Raw genomic sequence first — 22,084 nt, 5'->3', positions numbered from 1 at the left:
AGTGCATCCTTTTTTTTTTTTTTTTTAATTCCGCCTGAATATATTATGATGACTGAACTTACGCATTCATGACCTGAAAGTGTGTCAGAAGCAGAGATGCCTTCTTGAATTCCTCGACGCAGAAAAAGAAATTATACCGATCAACATTTACCGGCGCCTGTTGAACGTTTACAAAGTCGATACTGTTGATGTCAGCACAGCTAGGAGATGGGTTCGTCGATTTCAGAGTAACAAAGCACGCTCCGGATTTTTACAACAGAGTCATCAGCCTGGCAAGTGCATTGAATATCATGGTAACTATGTAGAAAAATAAATTCTGGAGCACAAAAGATCGCTCGTTTTAATGGTACTACTCTAATCTTCGAAGCTCTTCCACGTTTCAGTCTCTTTGGGGTTTTTTTTTTTTTTAGTTTAAAAAATAGAAGGCTTACTTTTGCATCCTCGCATTCTGCCATCTAATTTACATGCGTATTTGTGGTGTGTACAGACATATCTACAAAGATTAACTATTGTTACTGGAACAAAAGTCACTTTCTCTAAATGCTTACAGAGACATTAAGAAATATTAGTGGTTGAATCAGTAGAGTGAGAAAGAACTACAGGGGGAGGGGACGATAAAATTGTCGGTCAAGAAAAGACACCATGATTCCATTTCTATTTGATGAAAACCGGTTTTTTTTTTTTGTTGTTGCAAACTATCTACTAGTTGGCTACTTGTGTACAAATCCCAAGAGCAATAGGAGCCTTCTATTTTTTTTTTATTTTTTTTTTATTCCTTTGAAGATTGTAATGCTGGGTATGGGGCATCCAAACCAGCTGCCAACATTGCCCCGCTTTTTTATTGAAACCAACCGAGAGCTCTTTTTAGTATCCTCGCTGTTCCCTTAAGTGCAATTGTCTGAATCTCTTTTGCACTTGGTTCACCAGGAATATTAGTTAGGTAGGACTTCAGGTTCGTCTGAAAGTGACGATGTTCAACGAGCGAGATCGGAGATGTGCCGCTGTACAACTCATGCTCTCTACTGATCCAAGTTCTGACAACAGGACCATTGCCAGTACCCTCAAAATGCAAATCCAGATGGTCCAACGCTTGAGGGCACAGTTCAAAGTTTCTGGCCAGGGTTATGGTCTTTGGTGTGGTTTCAAGCAAGAGTCACATCATGCCACCTTACATCTTCGAAGTCGGCTTGAAAGTCGACACCAAAGGGTACCTGGATGCGATGAAGAGTGTGGTGGTCGCTGGCAGACCCCTGGGTGTGGCAGCAGGACTTGGTGCCACACCCAGACCTGAACCTGTTGGACTACTTCGTCTGGTCATACGCCGAGAACATCAACATTATCTCCCACGACACCAAAGCCAGCCTAATTGCCACTATCTGCCGACGCTTGTGGAAAAGGCATGCTCCCAGTTCCAGACTCGTATCGAGGTGGTGATTGAGGCTGAAGGCGGCTACATTGAATAGATGTCAGCTCTACCACATAAGTTACCTGAATTGATATTTCTCAATAAGTTTTAAAATAAATCCGTTGTGTTTTCTTTATGGTGACAAATTTATCATTCCACCCTAGATGGGCGACTTGTTCAGTTAATTACAAATTACGACTAATAATGAAATAGAAATTAGTTCTTGTTCAGCATTTCCACTGTCAAAAAGCAAAAATAAAAATCTGTATAGTGTACGAATCCATGATGAAACGAAAATATATTACAAAAATCAAATTCATCAATTAGTTTTATTTTTATAAAGGAAATAATTTTTAAGCTATTAATGGGAATTCATGGGCATTACAACAGAAATCTCGCAAGTTTTAAATTTTAAATTGTTTTCGGTCACTCCTTTTGATACTCACAAAATTTGATATATTTATAAATAAAACTACTTTATTAATTTATGTGATTTTTAGAATATAATTTTTGTTTTGTCACAGGTATGGACATAGATTTTTCTGTAGATTTATTTATTTATTTTTTTTTAATATAGGAGGAATTCTGAATCTGAAGGGAGAAATTTTTTCCAACATAACTCAATCCCAGAACTAAATCATATTTTAGCATATATTCTATGTTAGAAAGGGGTCTTCGAGAAAAACGTTGATCAACTCACATTTTGTACAAGAGTGACACGAACGTTGAAGATATTAACAGAGTGAAAAAAAAAAAACGAAAATTCAGAATTTTACATGGCAATTATGCTATTTTTTTCCAAGATGCGATATTAAAAAATCGAGTAATTGTGCATAATAGGGACCACATTATCATTGGCATATTTCGAACAGGTTACAAAAATCGCTGGGCGGTGCCCAAACGCTTAGCTTAAGAAATCGTAGTAGCCGACAATTGGCAAACGGTACGTTTTAAGTTTATTTTTTTATATTTATTTATTTATAGTATCATTTTTGTTTATTAAATTGTTAAAACAGTATAGTTAAAAAGTTCCCACCCACCCCTTGTTAAGAATAGCTTTCTAAATCACATTTCCAGTGCTGCACTAGGTGTATTAGAATTTGGGGGGGAATTTGACACCCTTAACACAAAACTGCGAACAAAATGTACAAAATTCGTGATTTCTTTTTTTTTTTTAAGTGGATTGTTTAATTTTGTTTATGGAATATACTTCCAAAATAAACTATTAAAGTTTTTAAAAAAATAGAAATTTTTTTTATTAAAAAGGGTTTACAAAGTGCATGCATGTGCTCATGCAGCAATTTTTTTCTACGTAACGAAATGAATTTTACGAGTTAAATTCTTTTTTCAATAGGTTCAATTTTTAAGATATTTTTAGGTTTAATGTGAAATTTTATGCTCTTTTCAATAAACCGATTATAATATTCTAGACAAACGTTTTTTTTTTTTTTTTTTTTTTAATTCACCCCCTTCCGTCACCCATTTTGAATGGTCTATTAAAAAAAAAAAATTAATTTTCTCACCTAAGGTTTATATATCACAAATTAAAGATCAATAAAATAATCTAATTTAAAAACAAAAACAAAACAATAGTTATGTTACTATTAAAGTTACAAAAAAAAAAAAAAAAAAAAAAAGTTGATTGAAACCTCACATTTTGAAAATATTGTCCTGTAAAAATTGGACCCCTACATCATTTTTTTCTATTTCATTTATTTTTTTTTATTTTTTTTTTTTTTTTAGATTTTTTGAAAAAAAAAAAAAAATTCATTGCATAAAGAAATAAAATATTTTAGACCAAAAACTCATGTAATTCTTTAAGAGAAGATATATATATATATATATATATATATATATAAACGGAAAATTTGTCGGCAGGTTTTTTTTTTTTTTTAAATGAGTGAAATATGATTATTTTTCAAATACGATGACCCATAATTAACTAATTTGATTAGTGACAGAACGTATATCAGAAATTCCAAGGGAAGATAAGACACATCAGCACTTCAAATGTTTGTTTCTTTATATAGTTACTACCAGGAAATATATTTGGTTTAATGTGTTGTTTTTACGTTTTTGAAATAATTATGGCGCTTTTCAGCCTCTGTATTTGTCACACCTGTTATTAGATTTTAATAATCACGGCCTTTTCGGATGCCGGTTTAAACAATTTTATTTAAAAAGTACATGGAATATAAAATATGAATATGGACAAATTTTTATAAATGAAGAATGGAAACACCCATTGATTAGTACTTTTTATAGGCAAGTGATTTTTTGGAATATATATATATATATATATATATATATATATTTGGAGTAAGTTAAAAAGTTAAAATTCGTTGAATTTCTTGAAGTCTTTTTTTAAAGAAAACCGATTAAAAAAAATATTGCATATTTTTCTATTAAACCTTCTATTATTTTAAAATTTGGTCTTTGCTCCTTTTATTGAAAAAAAAAAAAAAAAAAAAGATTAAGGTCTAAATGACATTTTTCAAGTAGTTATAAGCTTTGAAAGATAGTGAGTCTAATTAATCAAATTTTTATCACTCATTTTTACTGGCGACATCTGACACTTCTAGTACTGTACAAGTACTTTTTTTTTTATTGAAATTACCATACAATATTTGGGTTTATTTTACAATCACCAGAGGTACGAAAAAGTTGTAAAAAAAAATAAATAAATAAAAATAAAATAAATAAAATAAAATAAATAAAATTTATATAACAAAGATTATCAAAAGCAAGGTAAGTTACTTTTCTACCGATTTACCTAACTGGATAAGTTTTTAGTGTTTTTATTTCATGCAAAATATTTATTAGGTTCGAAAAGTATTGATGAGCACTGCAGGATAAAAAGAAAAGATAGCCGTGATGTCTTTACATTTTTGAAACCTCTACAATCACTTCAAAATAAGAAATAATGGTAGTAGAAATGTTACTATGGCATTTATTGGATGGGTTTTGACCATGTTGATTTATTTCTTATTTTGAAGTGATTTGGTTCTGTATTCCCTGTTGTTTTCACTGGTCGCCATGTTTGTTTGGAACAAAAAAAAAAAGCTAAATTCGCAAAATTTGGCTTAAAGTCGAGTGGTAAAAAAAGTACATAATGCAGTTTAGGTTGTAAAGATAGCCTCTAACCCTCGCATGATAAAGGGGAGGGGGTTGTTATATTACAGTTTGGATGTCACCTAAATAACCGTCAATGTAATTAGTCTCATTTTCTTTTTTCGCTTAATGGTAACAAACGATATATTTTATTTCTAAATCCTATTTATAAACAGGTAAATTAAAAAAAAAAAAAGTTTCATTTCTTTGCAATCATTTAATAATAAACTAGATAAATAATGCCCACGCCCTTTCTTAAATTTACTCATTACTCTATCTCCAATATTTTTATTTTCCTCTATAGATTTTATATTTTGACCCTTAAGTTGAAAAATCAATATTGTGGGTCAAGTAATCAGCAAAAGGAGCCATTTTTTTTTTTAAATTATTATTATATCTAGTTTATTATTTAATAACAAGTTCCAAAGAAAGGAAACATTTTTTTTGAATTTATAAACATGTTTTAAAAATAAAGCATATTATTTGTTACTATTAAGTGAAAAAAAAAAAAAAAACTAATGAACGAAGCAATCCTCGACATTTACTTAGGCGAGATCAAAAAGGTGTAATCTAAGAGCTCGTCATGCAAGGGTTAGAGGTTATTGTTACAATTTAATCCGCACTGAAATATATATATATATATAGGTACCTCCAACGCGCGCCACAGTTTTACCCCCTCCCATATGTAAAACGATGTAACTAATTTAATATTATCATCCTAACTTTTTTACCATTGAAAAGAAAAGCTTCAAATAAATAAACTAATATTTTTTTTTAATTTTTTGCAGCATACAAAAATAATGAAAATGCGAGACAAAAATCGTGTTTACATTATCAACGCTTTAAAAAACGTTTCTATGTAGTAACGTTTTTTAAGCCGTTGACATACACGTTTTAAAAAGCTAGGTAAAATCATATTTTCCAGAAATTTTCGATATTTATTTATTATTAAATAAACTTACATAATAAAAGTAGGTTTCGTTAAATATATTAGAAGAAATTTTTTTTTAGGTGTTCTACCCCCACCCCCATATTTCATGTTACGGAAACTAAAAAAAAATAGAAAATAAATGTAGGTCGATGAAAATTAACATTTTTTAAAGCTGAAAAGATAAAGTTAAATAGTTACATATAAAATCCTGTCTTTTTTTTTTTTTTTTTTTTTTTTTACTTACCTTAAGTTGTAAATAAAATTGGACATAAAAATCAATATTATGTTAAATAAAATAAACAATTTTTCTTGATTTTTTTTTTCTCGATAATATAATTATTTGAATTACAACAAAAAAAAAAAAAAAAAATTTTTAAACAAATTATTTTTAAAAAGCTTTAAATTATATTAAATTCAAATATTATGCGATATGAAGTTTAAACAGCTTTTATATAACAGGTTTCCAATAATAAAAAATATATTCATATAATAGAATATGACTCTTGAGATAATAAAAATTACAAAAGCAAAATCGACAAAAAAAAATTTGTTTGGATTGATTATTTAAAACGCAGAGGTGATAAATCAAAATTTCTGCTTTTTTTTTTTCCCAAAAATGTACGGACGCTCGTAAGCAGCAATATTTTTAGATGCATGTATCAAAGAATAAGTTAAAATTAATTTATCGTCTGTGTAGTTCGTTATTAAAAATCTATTCGTTTTATAAAAAGATAAGTCTTATATTGTTTTTCATTCATTTTCTTTTTATTGTACATTTTATTTATTCATAAATTTCTGCATAAATGATCTTCCATAGAAATTGACCCAAACACACGAAATGACGTCACTACTTATTGTCTATAATGATGACGTTTTACACAACGGTTTGAAGGTACCTATATATATCTATATATCTATAAAAGTGAACGTGTGTGTGTATGTGTGTACATTTCCCTACGCAATAACTGTCAATTTTTAGTCTAGACTCCAAATTTGATATACAGGGTACTGAGATTTGGGAAAATCGATATGATCGGTTTTTGGCCAGAAATTTGGCGATTAAGGGGTCAAAGTTCAACGATTTGACCTTTGAGAACTATCAAACTCCAACAATTTTGGGTTTACGCACTTGAAATTTTAGATATAGGTTCCTTGGACATGGATCTAACTTAATAACTTGATTTGAGCCCAAAACAATAAATTTTAAGGGGTCATAATAGAGGTCAAAGTTAATAAAAATTTACCTCTGTGGTCTTTTCCAAATTACTCAGACAATTTCTGATCTAAATATTTGAAATTTTACATAAAGGGTATTCAGAGATAGGGCAAAAATTTTTAGTTACAAATATATAAATGTATGTATGCATGTCTGTTTGCATGTCTGCCTTAAACTTTCAATAGAGGCGACGGATTTTACCAAGATCAGTATCGTTTTAAAGTGTGACCTTTCATGCGACAAATATCGAAAAATTGGTTAAAAACATTAATATCTTCCCCTTCAACTAGGCACTTTTCTACAGGGGGGGGGGGATCATTTTTTTTCGCCGATATTTTTGAAAGTTATCCTCTCCTTTAGATTGTCTAGCCTTAATTTAAAAAAATGTCGCTCCCGGTTTGGCGGTGGTTGTAACAGCATAAATGTTACGTTTTACCCCGTTCTTTTCCTCCTTTGTGGTACGGGTTCGAGCTTGCCTTCCTACTACCACTTTTTTTTTTTGCTCAACATACACATCCAAACACCCGGGCAACGCCGGACTGAAATGCTAGTATATAATAAAATTGTATGTGTACATGTCCCTACCAAATTACTCTATCAATTCTCAGTCTACAGACTCGAGATTTGACATAAGGGGTATTAAGATTTGAGAAAATCTTAATCGGTTTTTGGCCAGAAATTTTGCTGTCAAGGGGAAAAGTTCAATGATTTGACCTTTGAAACCTCTACCAAACTTCTCCACCAATTTTGGGTCTAAACACTTAAAACTTTAGATGTAGGTTACTTGGACCTGGATCAAACTTTAATTTGATTTGAGCCCAAAACAATAAATGTTAAGGGGTCAAAGTTTAGAAAAATTTGACCTCTGCGGTCTACCAAATTACTCAGCTAATTTTTGGTCTAAACATTTGAGATTTTACATAAAGTGTATTCAGACATAGGACAAGCTTTTTAATCATTTTTTTGGGGGAGGGGGCGAAAATTTGGCTGCCAAGGGGTCAAAGTTGAAAGAGTTGATCTTTGCAGACTCCACCAAACTACTCCACCAATTTTGGGTCTAAACACTTGAAATTTTAGATGTAGGTTACCTGGACAGGAGTCCAACATGCATATATATATATATATATATATATATATATATATATATATATATATATATGCACATAGTTATCAACAGGACATAGGGATTGAGCAAGGCCGGGCTGAATTGCTAGTATGTTTAATAATTAAAAATGTTAAAAAGGGAGGACAAAACTGAGAAAAGTTTCCAAGAAAACAGGAAATAAAATAGTTTAATAGTCTTTAACAATTTTGAATTTCCGAGAAAGAAAATCCCATTCAGCTGATATATTAGACCTAAAAACACTTTGTGTTTTTTCATAAGACAACTTATTTGAAAGTATTTCATTTCTGTCAAATATTTATAATCCCATTTTGATATTTTTTAGATAAGGATTCATAATTTGTATTATTCAACTATTATTCTCACAACGTTTTGACCGATGTAACATCCAACCTTCTCCATATTTTCAAACTCCGTAATGTATAAGGAATTTCAAACTGAACCCCTTATTTAAAATTAAATTGATTAATTTTAATCCACATGTTTGTAATTCTTAGTTATTAGTAGCGATAAAAATTGAACCTTCAACCTCCAGAAAACTATCATATCCGTTACGCCACCAATGATACTAAGAACACGTGAACAGAATAAAACATTAATAATACTAAGAATAAATAAGATCGAACAGAACAGATACTAGACTTTGATTATAGCCTGAAGATGAGAAAATTAAAACTGAAGCCTTAGACTTCTGGATTGTTCTGCACCTGCCCAGCATTAATCAAAATGCAGTGAACTCATTTTCGTTTTTAATTTTTATTTGTTCGCTGATAAGGTAGACAACTCCTATTACACTCAATATAAGTAATCCCCTGGCTGATTTTTTTATTTTTAGGTGATTATTTAAAAATGCTTTATGTTAGTAGTTGTCAGGGCTGAAGTATTTTTTTTTTAATACATTGTAGCAAAGCCCATTATTATATTGCCAATAACATAGTACAACAATAACAAATGAAAATTGGTTAGTCAAAAGTTGTGTTTGATTTGTGAGCTTAAATGTTATTTGGGTCGGACTTTGAAACTCCAACAACATAACCAAAGCAATAATCAATCAATCCATATGCATAAAACTCAATTATCACTTTGGGTACAAAACCGCCAGCGACCACTAAAATGTGATTATGTGCCTACGCTAATGAATTCATGTTTTTATACAACCTATCCCTGATATTGATCGATCTAACCTCATAAATAAGCCAACTTACTAAATAAATTACTTAGCCCTGTACTTTAGATTGCCGTCAGACTTGTTCATGCGTCTTCATAAACAGACTTCAACTAGCACTCCTGTCATTATATTTTTTGTATTAAAATAAAAAACTATAAGCTACATATGTATCATGAACGTTTTCGATTCTTTATCTAATCAGGTGAAAAAGTAAAAGAAAGAAAAAGCTGTTAAAAAAGCAAAGAATTCCAAGAGGTAGTCATGAAACTGATGCATTAAGTCAGATGCCAAAAGACCGTTTTCACACCTCCAGAAAAGAATTTAAATTCCTTGTTGCCAGAATTAGTGTTACAGAATAAAATTGTATTATGCTAAGTGCTTTAAAATATTACCGATTTCAAAGGCAATATTTTTTTATTGTAGGCTCTTAAGTTTTGATATAGATAGCTTTGAGGATTTAACTTTTTAAGTCGGTTTCAGAATGTATTATTTTAGTGTTATTAACTATGTTAGTAACTGGAGTTAGAATTTACAAAATGCATGGTAAGGCAGGAGGTAAGATAATAGCCGTAAAACCAATATAGCTATGTTAACTTTAATATTATCGGAGTTAGATTCTCCCAAAGGGCATTTAAACTTATAACATTGGTTCTTTATGTTTTAAGGAGTTGTATTTTTAATATAATATTTTCACACACACACACGAATTAAAAATTGAGTAAATTACAATCTATAATATTCTGCTTATTCCATCCTTAGTTCGTATGCTGTGCTTTGAAAAAGGCCAAATTCAATTTTTGAAGGCTAAAAAAAGGGCCAAATTTGCAAAATTTGACTTTAAAAAGGCCAATCTGGTAATCCTGTATATATATATTATTCCTTAATTGGAATTTTTTTTTTTTTTTTTTTTTTTATTTTGAGATGAGCATTTTTATGTTAATTTTATTTTTATTTCGGACTATTAGTCTCATCTTTATTAGTTGTTTGTTTGTTTTTATTGGTTCACAACGTTTCGGCCAACTTCCTCTGGCCTTCGTCAGGTGGTAACCGCGACGGATAGGAACTTCGAATCTCCTAACTGCATTCTCAGCCATCACTGTCATCGTTGTGAACCAATAAAAACAAACAAACAACAACTAATAAAGATGAGACTAATAGTCCGAAATAAAAATAAAATTAGCATAAAAATGCTCATCTCAAAATAAAAAAAATAAAAAAATTCCAATTAAGGAATAATATATATATAATATACCAATCGGTACGGACCCGACTATGGAAGATCAGATAATAAATAAATGTGGATTTACAAGATCAAAGAATCCAACCTTGATCGCCCTTCGGGGCCCGTGGCGCAGTTGATAGAGACGTTGAATCTCTACGGTTCCAGATGAACATTGTCTGAAGATAGCGGTTTCAATCCCACCCAAAGCGTGCCAAAGGTAATTGGTCAAAAATGTGGTGAGACGACGACAACTACGGATGACAGTGATGGCTGAGAATGCAGTTAGGAGATTCGAAGTTCCTATCCGTCGCGGTTACCACCTGACGAAGGCCAGAGGAAGTTGGCCGAAACGTTGTGAACCAATAAAAACAAACAAACAACAACTAATAAATATGAGACTAATAGTCCGAAATAAAAATAAAATTAACACTGGTAATCCTGGTCATGAATATATGAGAGTGACCTCCCTATAATGTAGCTTTGTTTTCAAATATCATAATATATGATCATTGCTGTAATGGTGTGAGAAAAGAACTCAATTTCGATGCGCAGTCGTTCTTCACAGAAGAAGAAAGTCTATGAAATGTTAGATATAACTAATAAAAAAATTTTTTAAAGCATTTGAAAGAAACCGAGAGAAAAGAATATTGTTTGCCAAGAGATGCTGAACTGAAGGAGCAAATTAAAGATTCTCTTGTGTGATTTTATTTGTATTGAACTATGTAGCACAATATTACTTTCTGACTATTTATTAGTACTTATTAATTTATCTCATTTGAGTCAGTCCAATATTTAAAATACAATGGAGATTATTTTCTTGGAAATGTTAACTCACATTTGCTGCGTTTTATTTTATTTTAACAAGACTAATTTTTTGTGCTATCCAGAAAAAATTATCAGCTTTATCAAAAGCATTTGTTGATTAAATATATTTCTCATACTGTGGAATTTCCATGGGTTCTGCTAGTTTTTATTAATTCATCAAATATTCAAAACCAGGAACAAAAATTCTTAATCCTTAACTCGTGTATTTTTCAAGAAATACACATTTTCATCGGAAAATAAAAATCATTACAAAGAAAAAAAAAAAAAAAAAATGTATTACTGTAGCATAAAGTGAAAAATAGATTTTTAAAAATTATAGCAGTTTTGGTACTCGTAAGTTGAATAGAAAACATGGCTACCCAAAACTGACGTCACTTGGGAAATGAAATGTGAAATCCTAGTAGATGAAATAAGTTTTAAAGACTGCATGATATTGTTATAAACATTTACAAAACTTGTTGCTTCCGGTTAAGTAAGTGATTGTTAAGATTAGTTTTGTGGTTTTGTATTTTGGGAGTTTGTGCAGGCATAAAAGTAATCATGGATAAAAGTGGTTTAATTTAGAAACTTTCTTATCTATCTGTTAACTCAAATGAACGCAGCTGGAGCGCTAAATATTTTGATTTTTATTCTAGCTAATGGCACCAGAGTTTGCTAGTGAGATATATATATATATATATATATATATATATATATATTATATTATACACACACACACACACACCAAGTTATAGGTATTCAAGATCAATAACTCATGAATTTAACGAGGTTATTAAGAGTGCTCAATAAAAGAGCAAGATATATTTTTATAAATATAAACAAATTTACAAGGTCGTGACACTAGACATACTAATGCTTCAAGCAAATGGTTGGTTAAAACAACAAGTCCTTGTAAGACGACTAAAAACATTTGTCTTGATCTGAAACATTAGCATGTTCAGTGTCGTAATCTTGTAAATTTGTTATAACTGCTAACCCACATCCACATTGAATTGACACTTTAGTCGATTCTACAGGCAATATGAAATTAACAGTGAAAATAGATTTTATTAACCCTTTAGCTGAGAAGCTATGATAAATTGGATCATGTGATCTTCAGTTTTAATTTTTTTAATTTCCTTCAGTCTTTTTCAATATGAACAGAATATTTAAAAGAAAGGACAGATTTTTAGCCTGAGGAGATCTTTATTAATCATTACAGATCACAACATGACAGCATGAATATATATATATATATATATATATATATATATATACATACAAAAAATATATATACATACACACACATAAAATACATGTAAACAATACATACATTCATAAAAGTGATATATCAATTCAAATTCGAAAAATGAAAAAATCTAAAAAATATTGCAATTATAATTACAATAAATTTCTAAAAGAATAAATAAAAAAGTAACTCATGAAGAACACACACAAAAAAAAGAAAAAAAAAAACAATAACAAAAACGCACCATTGATGACTATAAATTGTTTCCCAACGAATTCGTAAATGTAGAGAAATCGGAATGTTCAAGTCTTGTGATATACCTGCGACAGGTGCGTGCGACGAGAAAAGCAGCTTGGAATATTGGCCTGACTAGGCTGGATAGAATTTTGATTCTGTTTTGATTCTAAGAAACAAGCCGACAGATTCTTACCAAAGGATATAGCATAGCTTACATTTTCTTATGGGAATGGCAAGAGGGGGGGGGGGTAGCAAGACTTAATATTCCAAACTATTACAGACACACACCCAAACTTACTGGATAATGGAGTCACCTACATGTGAAGATATATCCTCAACAAGATAATGTAGTCAGCCACATTCAAACAATTGGCATTAATCAAAATAGTCAAACAATGTTAGTTATAATTCTTAAAAAAAAAAAAAATTATTTTAACATGATTGTTTTGCGCATTTTGTAGTATAGCCAACAAAACGAAAAAGTGGTAAGATTTTTTTTTTTTAAATAAATGTTACCAAAGGCAAGTTACTCTTCTACCTACATGAAAAGTTTTGTGGCTCAAGTGATTTTAAAGCGTTTATTTACCTTCAAACAAGTAGTGTAAAATCTCAAGTTAGAACAAGAAAATGGCTGGCATGAGACGATAGTTTTGATAATCGCTCAAAAATCGAAAATTAAGAACAAAATATTGGTAGAAACCCAGCTAATAAATGTCATAACACAACAGCTATATTTTTTACCACTTTTTTGCCTATGCTGCAAAATGCCCATTATTTAAATATTTTTCTGATCATATAAAAAAAGCATTGTTGCAAAACAAGTTTGCAAAGCCAGTTTTTTGTTGTTTTTTTTTAAATAAAGAAAAATTTATTTCTGTTCCTAATGTCTCCCCACTCTAGCTATTAGTTAAATAGTATCAATACATATGATATTCGCTAACGTTTATAATAGATTGAAGATTGAACCTTCAACCTAAAGTAATAAGTAAAATTCAATCTCAATTGACACTCTTCTGGAGGTTGAACGTTCAATCCTTAAGGAGGACGACACTAAGAATACAAGTTCAAATTAAGAATTTACCCAGTCATGGTTGACAGAACGAGAGCATGCTATCCTCGTGTATTAAAGTTTCCATTCAAAATTTGTGCAGACTCCAAAGTTTGACGACTACACCTAAAGAAAGTTAAAGGTTACATCGGCTGAAACGTTGCGAAAATCACTGAAGATAACAGTGTGAATAATCCAAATACGCATTTTTTTTCACCTGATAATGTTCATCCTCAACAAGATTGATTGGCCAAGTAATAGGTTTGAAGAGAATGTTTACGATGTTTTGTGGCATATCAACCCGTTTACAACTTAAATTGCGAAACAATTCATATTAACGGTTAATTGAACACAAGTTGCTATGTTAACGGTTAAGTGAACACAAGTTGCTATGTTAAACAGTGGGAGGTGGGATACAGGTTTATAGCTCTGCCAACAGCATTTGTGCCACAATAAATCTGATAGCATTTGAACATGAGTGATTCTATACGCTGATACAAGCAAGGTTGATAACATCGAGGAGTTGCTACATGGTTCAGAAGTGGGTGATCGAAAATAAACAAAAATAAAAATTTGCAGTAAACAAAATATTTGTCGAAATTGATTGTTAACAGTCTCATTAAACCCACATTGCATACACCACACCAGTCTTTTCATTTTTTTTAATCATTACTTAAATTAGAACTTTTAGTTTGACGCCTCCCCTCCAACTTAGAAAAAGAGATCCCATTTTTACAGGTAATTGTGTGAACGTCATGAAAAACTTTGGACAATAAAAAATAGGTTAAAAATATAGGTTACTGTTAGAATTTACAGTGGAGGATCGGTTTCAAATATAAATTAAAAATAAAAAAATTATTTCCGAGTTATTGTTTACCAGCTTTTTTGTTAATCGTTAACGGAGTTATTGCTTTTGTGGAAAGTTTTTTTTTTTTTTCATGCTGAACAGTCAATCTATATATCTATAAAAGTGAAAGTGTGTGTGTACATTTCTCTACACAATGTCAATTTTACGTCTACAGACTCGAAATTTGATATACAGGGTATTGAGATTTGGGAAAATCTTTGTAATCGGTTTTCGGCCAGAAATTTGGCTGTTAAGGGGTCAAAGTTCAACGATTTGACCTTTGAAAACTCTACCAAACTCTTCCGACAATTATGGGTCTAAACAATTGAAATTTTAGATATAGGTTCTTGGACATGGATCTAACTTAATAACTTGATTTGAGCCCAAAACAATAAATGTTAACAGGGTCATAATAGGGATCAAAGTTAAAAAAATTTTTACCTCTGCGGTCTCTACCAAATTACTCAGACAATTTCTGGCCTAAATATTTGAAATTTTACATAAAGGGTATTCAGAGATAGGGCAAGTTTTTTTTTAATCGGTTTGGGTCGAAAATTTGAGCTACAAATATATAAATGTATGTATTTATGTTTGCATGTCTGCCTAAAACTTTCGACAAAGGCGACATATTTTCACAAGATCAGTATCGTTTTGAAGCTCGACCCTTCAAACAAATAACGAAAAATTGGCTAAAAACATGTCTTCACCCTCAACTAGGTACTTTTCTACAGGGAGGGGTCACTTCTTTCGCCGATATTTTCGAAAGTCATCCCCTCTTTTCGATTGTCTAGCCTTAATTTAAACCTACATGACTTCCGGTTTGGCGGTGGTCGTAACAGCAAAGACGTCACGTTTTTCCCCCGTTCTTTTCCTCCTTCGTAGTACGGGCTCAAGCCTGCCTTCCTACCACCACTTTTTTTTTTTTTTTTTTTTTTTTTTTTTCTTAACACACCTCCAAACATTCGGGCAACGCCGGGCACCCATGCTAGTTTACAATAATACCTTTTATTTTTTATTATTAAAAACAATTTTTATGACTTAATATTGACATTTCTATGCTAAATTTTAATCAGAAACATCAAATATATTAATAAATTAAATGTTTGGAGACCGTTAAAAGGCAATTCGCGAAAATATTTAATTTTTCTAGATATGTTTAAGGTATTCGCATATAATCGCTCGTAAATAGAATCTCATTTCTTATAAATGGTTTCTATTTTTCCGTTAACAGCGTAAGGTAAAACTCATCACAAAATGAAAACAAACCCCGAAAAAAACATTTTAATCGCTCAAAAGTCGAAAATTAATAGCGATAGAAACCCACCTAATAAAGGTAATAAATCATATAATTCAATTTCTAAACGATTATCGAGACTGTTAGAATGAAAGTCTCATTGTTGTCCATGTTTTGTTTTAATTTAAGATTTGGCAATACATGTTTTATGAAAGTAAATAAACGCTTTAAAATAATTAAAAAAATCTCATCCAGGTAGATAGAAAAGTAACCTATCTTGCCTTTGGTGCAAGTAACACTCACACACACACACACACACTCTCTCACACAAACAGTTTAGACGAGATAAGTCCTCGATACTGTCGGTTTCAAACCTGATAATAGGTTTGTAACTGACGATATCGATGACTTATCTAAACTTTCTGTAAATAAAATATAAATCATATACTTTTATTTTCAGAATTTATCCTTATAATAAAGCACTCTGCTGGAATCCTTTTCTCCAAAAGAATATAACCACACACACACACACACACACGGAGAGGGGGGGGGCTTTGTCAGGACGTAAAATATGCTTAAATGATATTTTAATTTATCCAGATTACGTATATATTATGTAAGAGTCGGAATTTCAAAAGTATATTTAAAAAGAAAATAGTTAGGTGCCATCAGTTAGAATCGAAACCGAAACTAGCATTCAAAGCTGGTGACGTTACCATTGTACCAATGTGACACATATATAAACCAATTAAAAATAAACTGAGATGAATGTACAAAACTCATTTTTTTCAATATACCCCCCCCCCCTTAAAAACTATTTTAACCAGCTAAAGACCTAGAAAAGAACGGCCCGTCAAAAATCCAATCATTTGAGGCCCCTAGCCCCGCGACTTTTAGTTTCGGAGGAGATAGAGTTTGAAAACATGGAAACAGACATAACCGTTTATACAACCACTTTCTTGTTTTTGTTGGCTACGGTATAAAATACTATTTTAATTTAAATATTTTATACCTACTATTTTAGTTTAAATATTGTATTTATATGGATTAGCCCCTAATGCTGGACAGGCAAAATTGGGGACGAGTTATGAAAAAACACAAAGGGCGACCATACAAAATGAGATCAGAGTTCTTGAAATGGAAAATAGTAAACGAAAACAAAAAAAAAATGCACTGTATTTTATTTTTATAAAGTGCCATTGTTTTGTTTTTATTTTCGGCCACATGTTCAGTTTCAGTTTTGATTATAGTCAAGACTGTCTGCTCTTTTTGACTTCCGGTTTCTGCTCTAAAGGAGAGATACCAGTGACAAGCATGGTCCCTTCTGATTAAAGAGTATCCTTTTATGTGGTAAATTTTTACTTACTTTCCACCTTAACAATAACCTTTAAAATGAGAACTATAAACTTCCGGTATGCTGAAAACGAATATCGCATTTAGATTTGCCGCAAACAAATAGATTTCCAGATATTAAGCAATGTAATTTATTGTTAACACTGGTGACCATTTCTGTATACACTAGCGCGCATCAAAAATATGCGCGCGATTTCGTACAGAAATGGTCACCAGTGTTAACATAAGACATTACATGGGTTTATATTACAATTCACAGAGGTACGAAAAATGTTGTCAGAAAAACAAGTCTTATCGAAAGCAAGATAAGTTACTTTTCTAGCTAACTCGAAAAGGTTTTAGTGTTTTCATTTAACGTAAAATGTTGCGAGTTTGTCTCTGATGTATCGTTATTTTCATGGAAAGTGTTCGACTGAGCTTCAGTCTATGGTCCCGGTCCCCCCACCCCCACCTCGCCAAACTTTCACAAGAAACATTCATCTAGCTGAAAACACTATCAATAATCCCCTCAGACCCCCCACTCTTTATCTGTGCCTAAACCTAAATTCCATGAAAAAAGCTTCTTTCTTAGAACTGCAACTGCACGCCTGTGGAATTGTCTTCCGTTTTCCTGCTGACTACAATATGGTTGTCTTCAAGTCTAATGTAAACAAGTTCTGGACGAGCCGTTCCATATAAGTTCACAAATTTACTGAATTGATTACTATATTGTCCAATTTCTACTGTACACTCTTTAACCCTTATCCTCGAGTGGCCTCTTGGCCTTGATGTGTTGATGCCTGTGTAAATAAAAAAAAATCACATAATCCGACCAATCATCTCTAAAACTTAAACCTGGCAACAATTAAAAAATAGTTTTATACTTAATTTGACGAAATTTCCACTACTTATGTTTACTACGCTATAATCACATTGGTTAATGTATACTCATTAACCCTTATCCTCGAGTGGCCTCTGGGCCTTGATAAGTGTGACTCCTGTGTAAAAAAAAAAAAAAAAAAAAAAAAATGTTTATTCGGTTCGAAAAACAAAAACGAAAAAAAAAAAAAAAAAAATGGCTACGACGTCCCTTTACATCTTTGAAATCTTGATAATCACTTAAAGTAAGAAATAAAACAAAATGGTGGTAAAAACCCACCCAATATCACGATAAAATTTATTGGGTGGGTTTCTGCCACCATATTTTATTTCGAAGTGATTATGATAATATAATAATTCGGGTATGCTGAAGACGAATATCAAATTTAAAACAAGTAGTTTTCCGGATATTAAGCGATGTAATTGGACTTGTATTTCAATCCACAGGTTTGTTTTATTATACACATAGATTCGAAAAATTTGTTAAAATATATATATATATATATATATATAACAAATAAATGCTATCAAGAGCAAGATGTTACTTTTCTCCCCAACTGGATAATTTTTAGTGGTTTAATAAACTGGTTTATTCAGTTCGAAAAACAAGTAATCTTGAACGCAGTTGGAAAACAAAAGATGGGCGCGATGTCTTTGAAGACCCGATCGGGTCTTCAAAGACATCGCGCCCATCTTTTGTTTTCCAACTGCGTTCAAGATTACTTGTTTTTCGAACTGAATAAACCAGTTTATTAAACCACTAAAAATTATCCAGTTGGGGAGAAAAGTAACATCTTGCTCTTGATAGCATTTATTTGTTATATATATATATATATATATATTTTAACAAATTTTTCGAATCTATGTGTATAATAAAACAAACCTGTGGATTGAAATACAAGTCCAATTACATCGCTTAATATCCGGAAAACTACTTGTTTTAAATTTGATATTCGTCTTCAGCATACCCGAAAATCTGTAAAACTTCCTCATTTTGAAAGGTGATTATTGTTAAGGTGAAAAAATAAAAATTTACCTTTTTTTTTTTTTTTAAGATAACGTAATAGCCCCCCCCTCTCCACCCAGCACACTTTATCCAGGTTTATAATGGCTATTTTGTTCGCTTGTTGACCACATCTAATAAATGGATAGCAGAAACCGAAAATCAAAAAGAGTGAGCAATTTTGACTAAAACCATTGTTTTTAATTTTTGATTCCAATATAGTTTGTTTCTATAATTAATTGCCTCCCCACGAGTGGGGAGTTAGATATGTATGTTTTCCATGTAGGGAAAATCCAACTTCCCCAAAAATGACTCTAGATTGGCCAAAAATAAGATGCTTATACAAAAGAGACAGATCGATTTTTTTTTTTTTTAATATGCCCTTTTAGGCAAAAAAAAAAAAAAAAAAAAAAAAATTACTGAATTGCCATGTCGAAAATAGTAATATATCCAAAAAATTACGAAAATTCATCGCACATGCACCAATAAAATTGCCTTAGACTGAAAGGACTTCATCGACTGGGGGTGGGGGGTATAGAAAGAATGAAGTGTTAACAAATACTACACTTTGCTCCTAGCCCAATAAAAAAGGGTACTTATACATAGAAGGTATCGTGCTGAAATAACATTATTTAGAACCCCATTCTTGACATGGGAAGGGGATGGTGTTTTGTAACTATTGTGTACTTTCACCTAACAATTTAATAAAAAGATATCGTAAAACTTGAAAGTGCTTATACACTTCTTTTGTGACCGCGTTATTTTTAATTAGTCTTTTTTTTTTCAGATTAAATTCAATTTTCACGATATCTTTATTAAATTGTTAATTGCACAGAACATTTACAAAACACCCATGTTAAGAACGGCTTTCGAAATACCGTTATTATTTCAGCACGGTAACGAAAATACCAGCTCGAATTTGAAAATACTATTTTCTTTTTTTTTATTAGCATGGTACCTTCTTCTCTGCATATAGCTTTTGTGTCTCAATTTACAATTTTTTTCCTTATTTTCTGTGGTCGTTTTTAAACTGTCGTCATAACTAGTTACTGGATTTTACCGAGACAATATAAGCAGCCATCGGAGCAAATCTCACAGAGTAAACAAAATGTCATGCTTTTTTTTTTTTAAGCGATATTTTAATAATCAGAAACTTTCTACTTCCGACACGTAAATAAAGGCGTTCGTCTGGAAATTAAAGCTGATAGTCACAAGATATATAAATAGATCACATAGATATATAAATATAAAGAACTCTGGAAACGACAATAAAACATTAAAAACATTTCACATACGTAATTTATCACCATTAAATAAAAAACCTGCTTGTTTTTTTTTTTTGTTTTTTTCAATTCCACACGTGATTATTTTCAAGATGTGCATACTGCATCTGCTCTACCCAAATAAAAGTTAAGTACATAAATGATACAACATAAACGAATTACCATAATTAAAATGCACCGCAGAGGAAACAAAGTCTCTGCACTGACTTTTTTTATTGACTTACCTCGGTCGAATTTCTTTCCATCAGGATCAAGATCTTTCACGTCAAAAATATCTTCAAACAAAACACCCGCCATATTCGATTTTACTACGACACTTTCTGATAGCCTCGAAACCTTTCCAATTAAATAGATGTATTGTTACATTAAATAAATTTAGAAATTTCCAAAGTTTTACGCTAACAATTTAAAAGAAAAATAATTCAATTCGGAATTATTACAGTTTTACATTCAGTGTACAGATTTTAACCAGAGTTACCAAAAATTAAACTTTGGTTTAAGAATAATACTAGTGTTACTTTCCTCCTTATGGAGTCTTCTTCCTTCTTACTATTTTTCCCTTTTTAGAAGGAAGAATTAAAAGAAAGAAGAAAACAGACACGATTTGTTTAGTTTCGTCTAGCAATTACTTCCCTATGTTATTCTTAAAATAAAAATCTAATATTATCAATCTTAAAATGTAAGTCTTTCATACAAAGATTGGAAGACATATTAAAGAAAATGATGAAATGAAAATGCCGTAGTTGCAATGTGATAACATGCCTCTGAATTGCTAGCTTGCCGGTCGCCACGTGATTTTAAATGCACCGGTAGCCTGTCCCTGGAACGCTCTGACACACGCGCAAGTTGAATCTTTATATATAAAGTTGTAGTTCATGTCTGTCTGTTTGTTCACAAACACCTCTTGGAATTTTGGTAATAGGGCCCTTATGCAGAGGTAAGTATATTACATTTTGATCGGGGGGGGGGGGGAATATAATATGTTATATTATTTTATTTGATTTATAACTTGAAAATGAAGATAGATTCGATAAGTGTGTCAGAAATATTGAATAATTCCACCCCGTCTTTCCAAGCTTATAACTCCTCGAAAAATGTAATTCAAGCCCTAATTTTTTTTTTCAATTAAAGGAGCAAGGACCAAGGTTTCATTAAAAAAAAACAAAAAAAAAACGTGTTTTTTAAAAAAAAGAAAAAAGGTTTTAAACTACGGACTTTACAAGTAAATTTATTTTAAAAAAACACTACTTTTTTTTTGTTTTAAATTTGAATATATTATTTATTTATCTTTTATCTTCAATTTGTGATATATAACACTTTGGTAAGTAAATTAATTATTTACTTTTTAATAGACATTTCAAAATGGGAGACGTGAATTAATTCGACCCCTGTCTTTCCAAGCTTATACCTACTCGAAAAATGTAATTCAAGCCCTAATGCTTTTTCAATTAAAGGAGCAAGAACCAAGGACCAAGGTTTCATTTAAAAAAAAAAAGAAAAAAAAAAGAAAAAACAAACAACGTGGTTTAAAAAAGGTTTTAAACTTCGGACTTTACAGGTAAATTTAAAAAAAAAAACACTACTTTTTTGTTGTTTTAAATTTGAATATATTATTTATTGATCTTTTATCTTCAATTTGTGATACATAAAACTTTGGTGAGTAAATTGAATTTAGGAAAACTCGTCCCCGGAAAACTCGTCTCCGGAAAGCTCGTACCCGGAAAACTCGACCCCGGAAAACTCGTCCCCTTTTGCTAGGTAGGAAAACTGGTCCCTTATTGAATAAATATCGATTGAAAACACATTTTATGACCGTTCTGGAAGAAGATATTGTCTGTAAAAGAGGATACACATCCCATAATATTTAAAAAATATTTTTACTTGTTTACTGTTGTTTTAAAAAAATTAAATTATTTTTTTTAGGTTTTAGTTTTCTACCTAACTTTGAAAATTTTTGGTCTTTCAACTTATTTTAAAGAGTTTAGTTAAAAA

The 22,084-nt window shown here is 31.1% G+C and overlaps 1 protein-coding gene across 1 annotated transcript in view; it reads right to left on the bottom strand.

Annotated features, from left to right (window-relative positions):
* Window positions 1-21,260, bottom strand: part of LOC145278076 (DNA-directed RNA polymerases I, II, and III subunit RPABC3-like) — a 358,089-nt gene extending 336,829 nt beyond the window's left edge. Inside the window, exon 1 of the mRNA XM_080130331.1 lies at window positions 20,317-21,260. Coding sequence (XP_079986457.1) covers window positions 20,317-20,389 — 73 coding nt within the window. The 5' untranslated portion in view covers window positions 20,390-21,260. The remainder of the gene's footprint in view (window positions 1-20,316) is intronic.
* Between the last annotated feature and the right edge of the window lie 824 nt (window positions 21,261-22,084).

This window comes from Euprymna scolopes, chromosome 6 (genome assembly GCF_053919585.1).
Source record: "Euprymna scolopes isolate OS-2025 chromosome 6, ASM5391958v1, whole genome shotgun sequence".
NCBI classification, from domain to species: domain Eukaryota; kingdom Metazoa; phylum Mollusca; class Cephalopoda; order Sepiida; family Sepiolidae; genus Euprymna; species Euprymna scolopes.
Note: the sequence above shows the minus strand (reverse complement) of the source record. Positions and strands in the feature narration are given on the sequence as shown.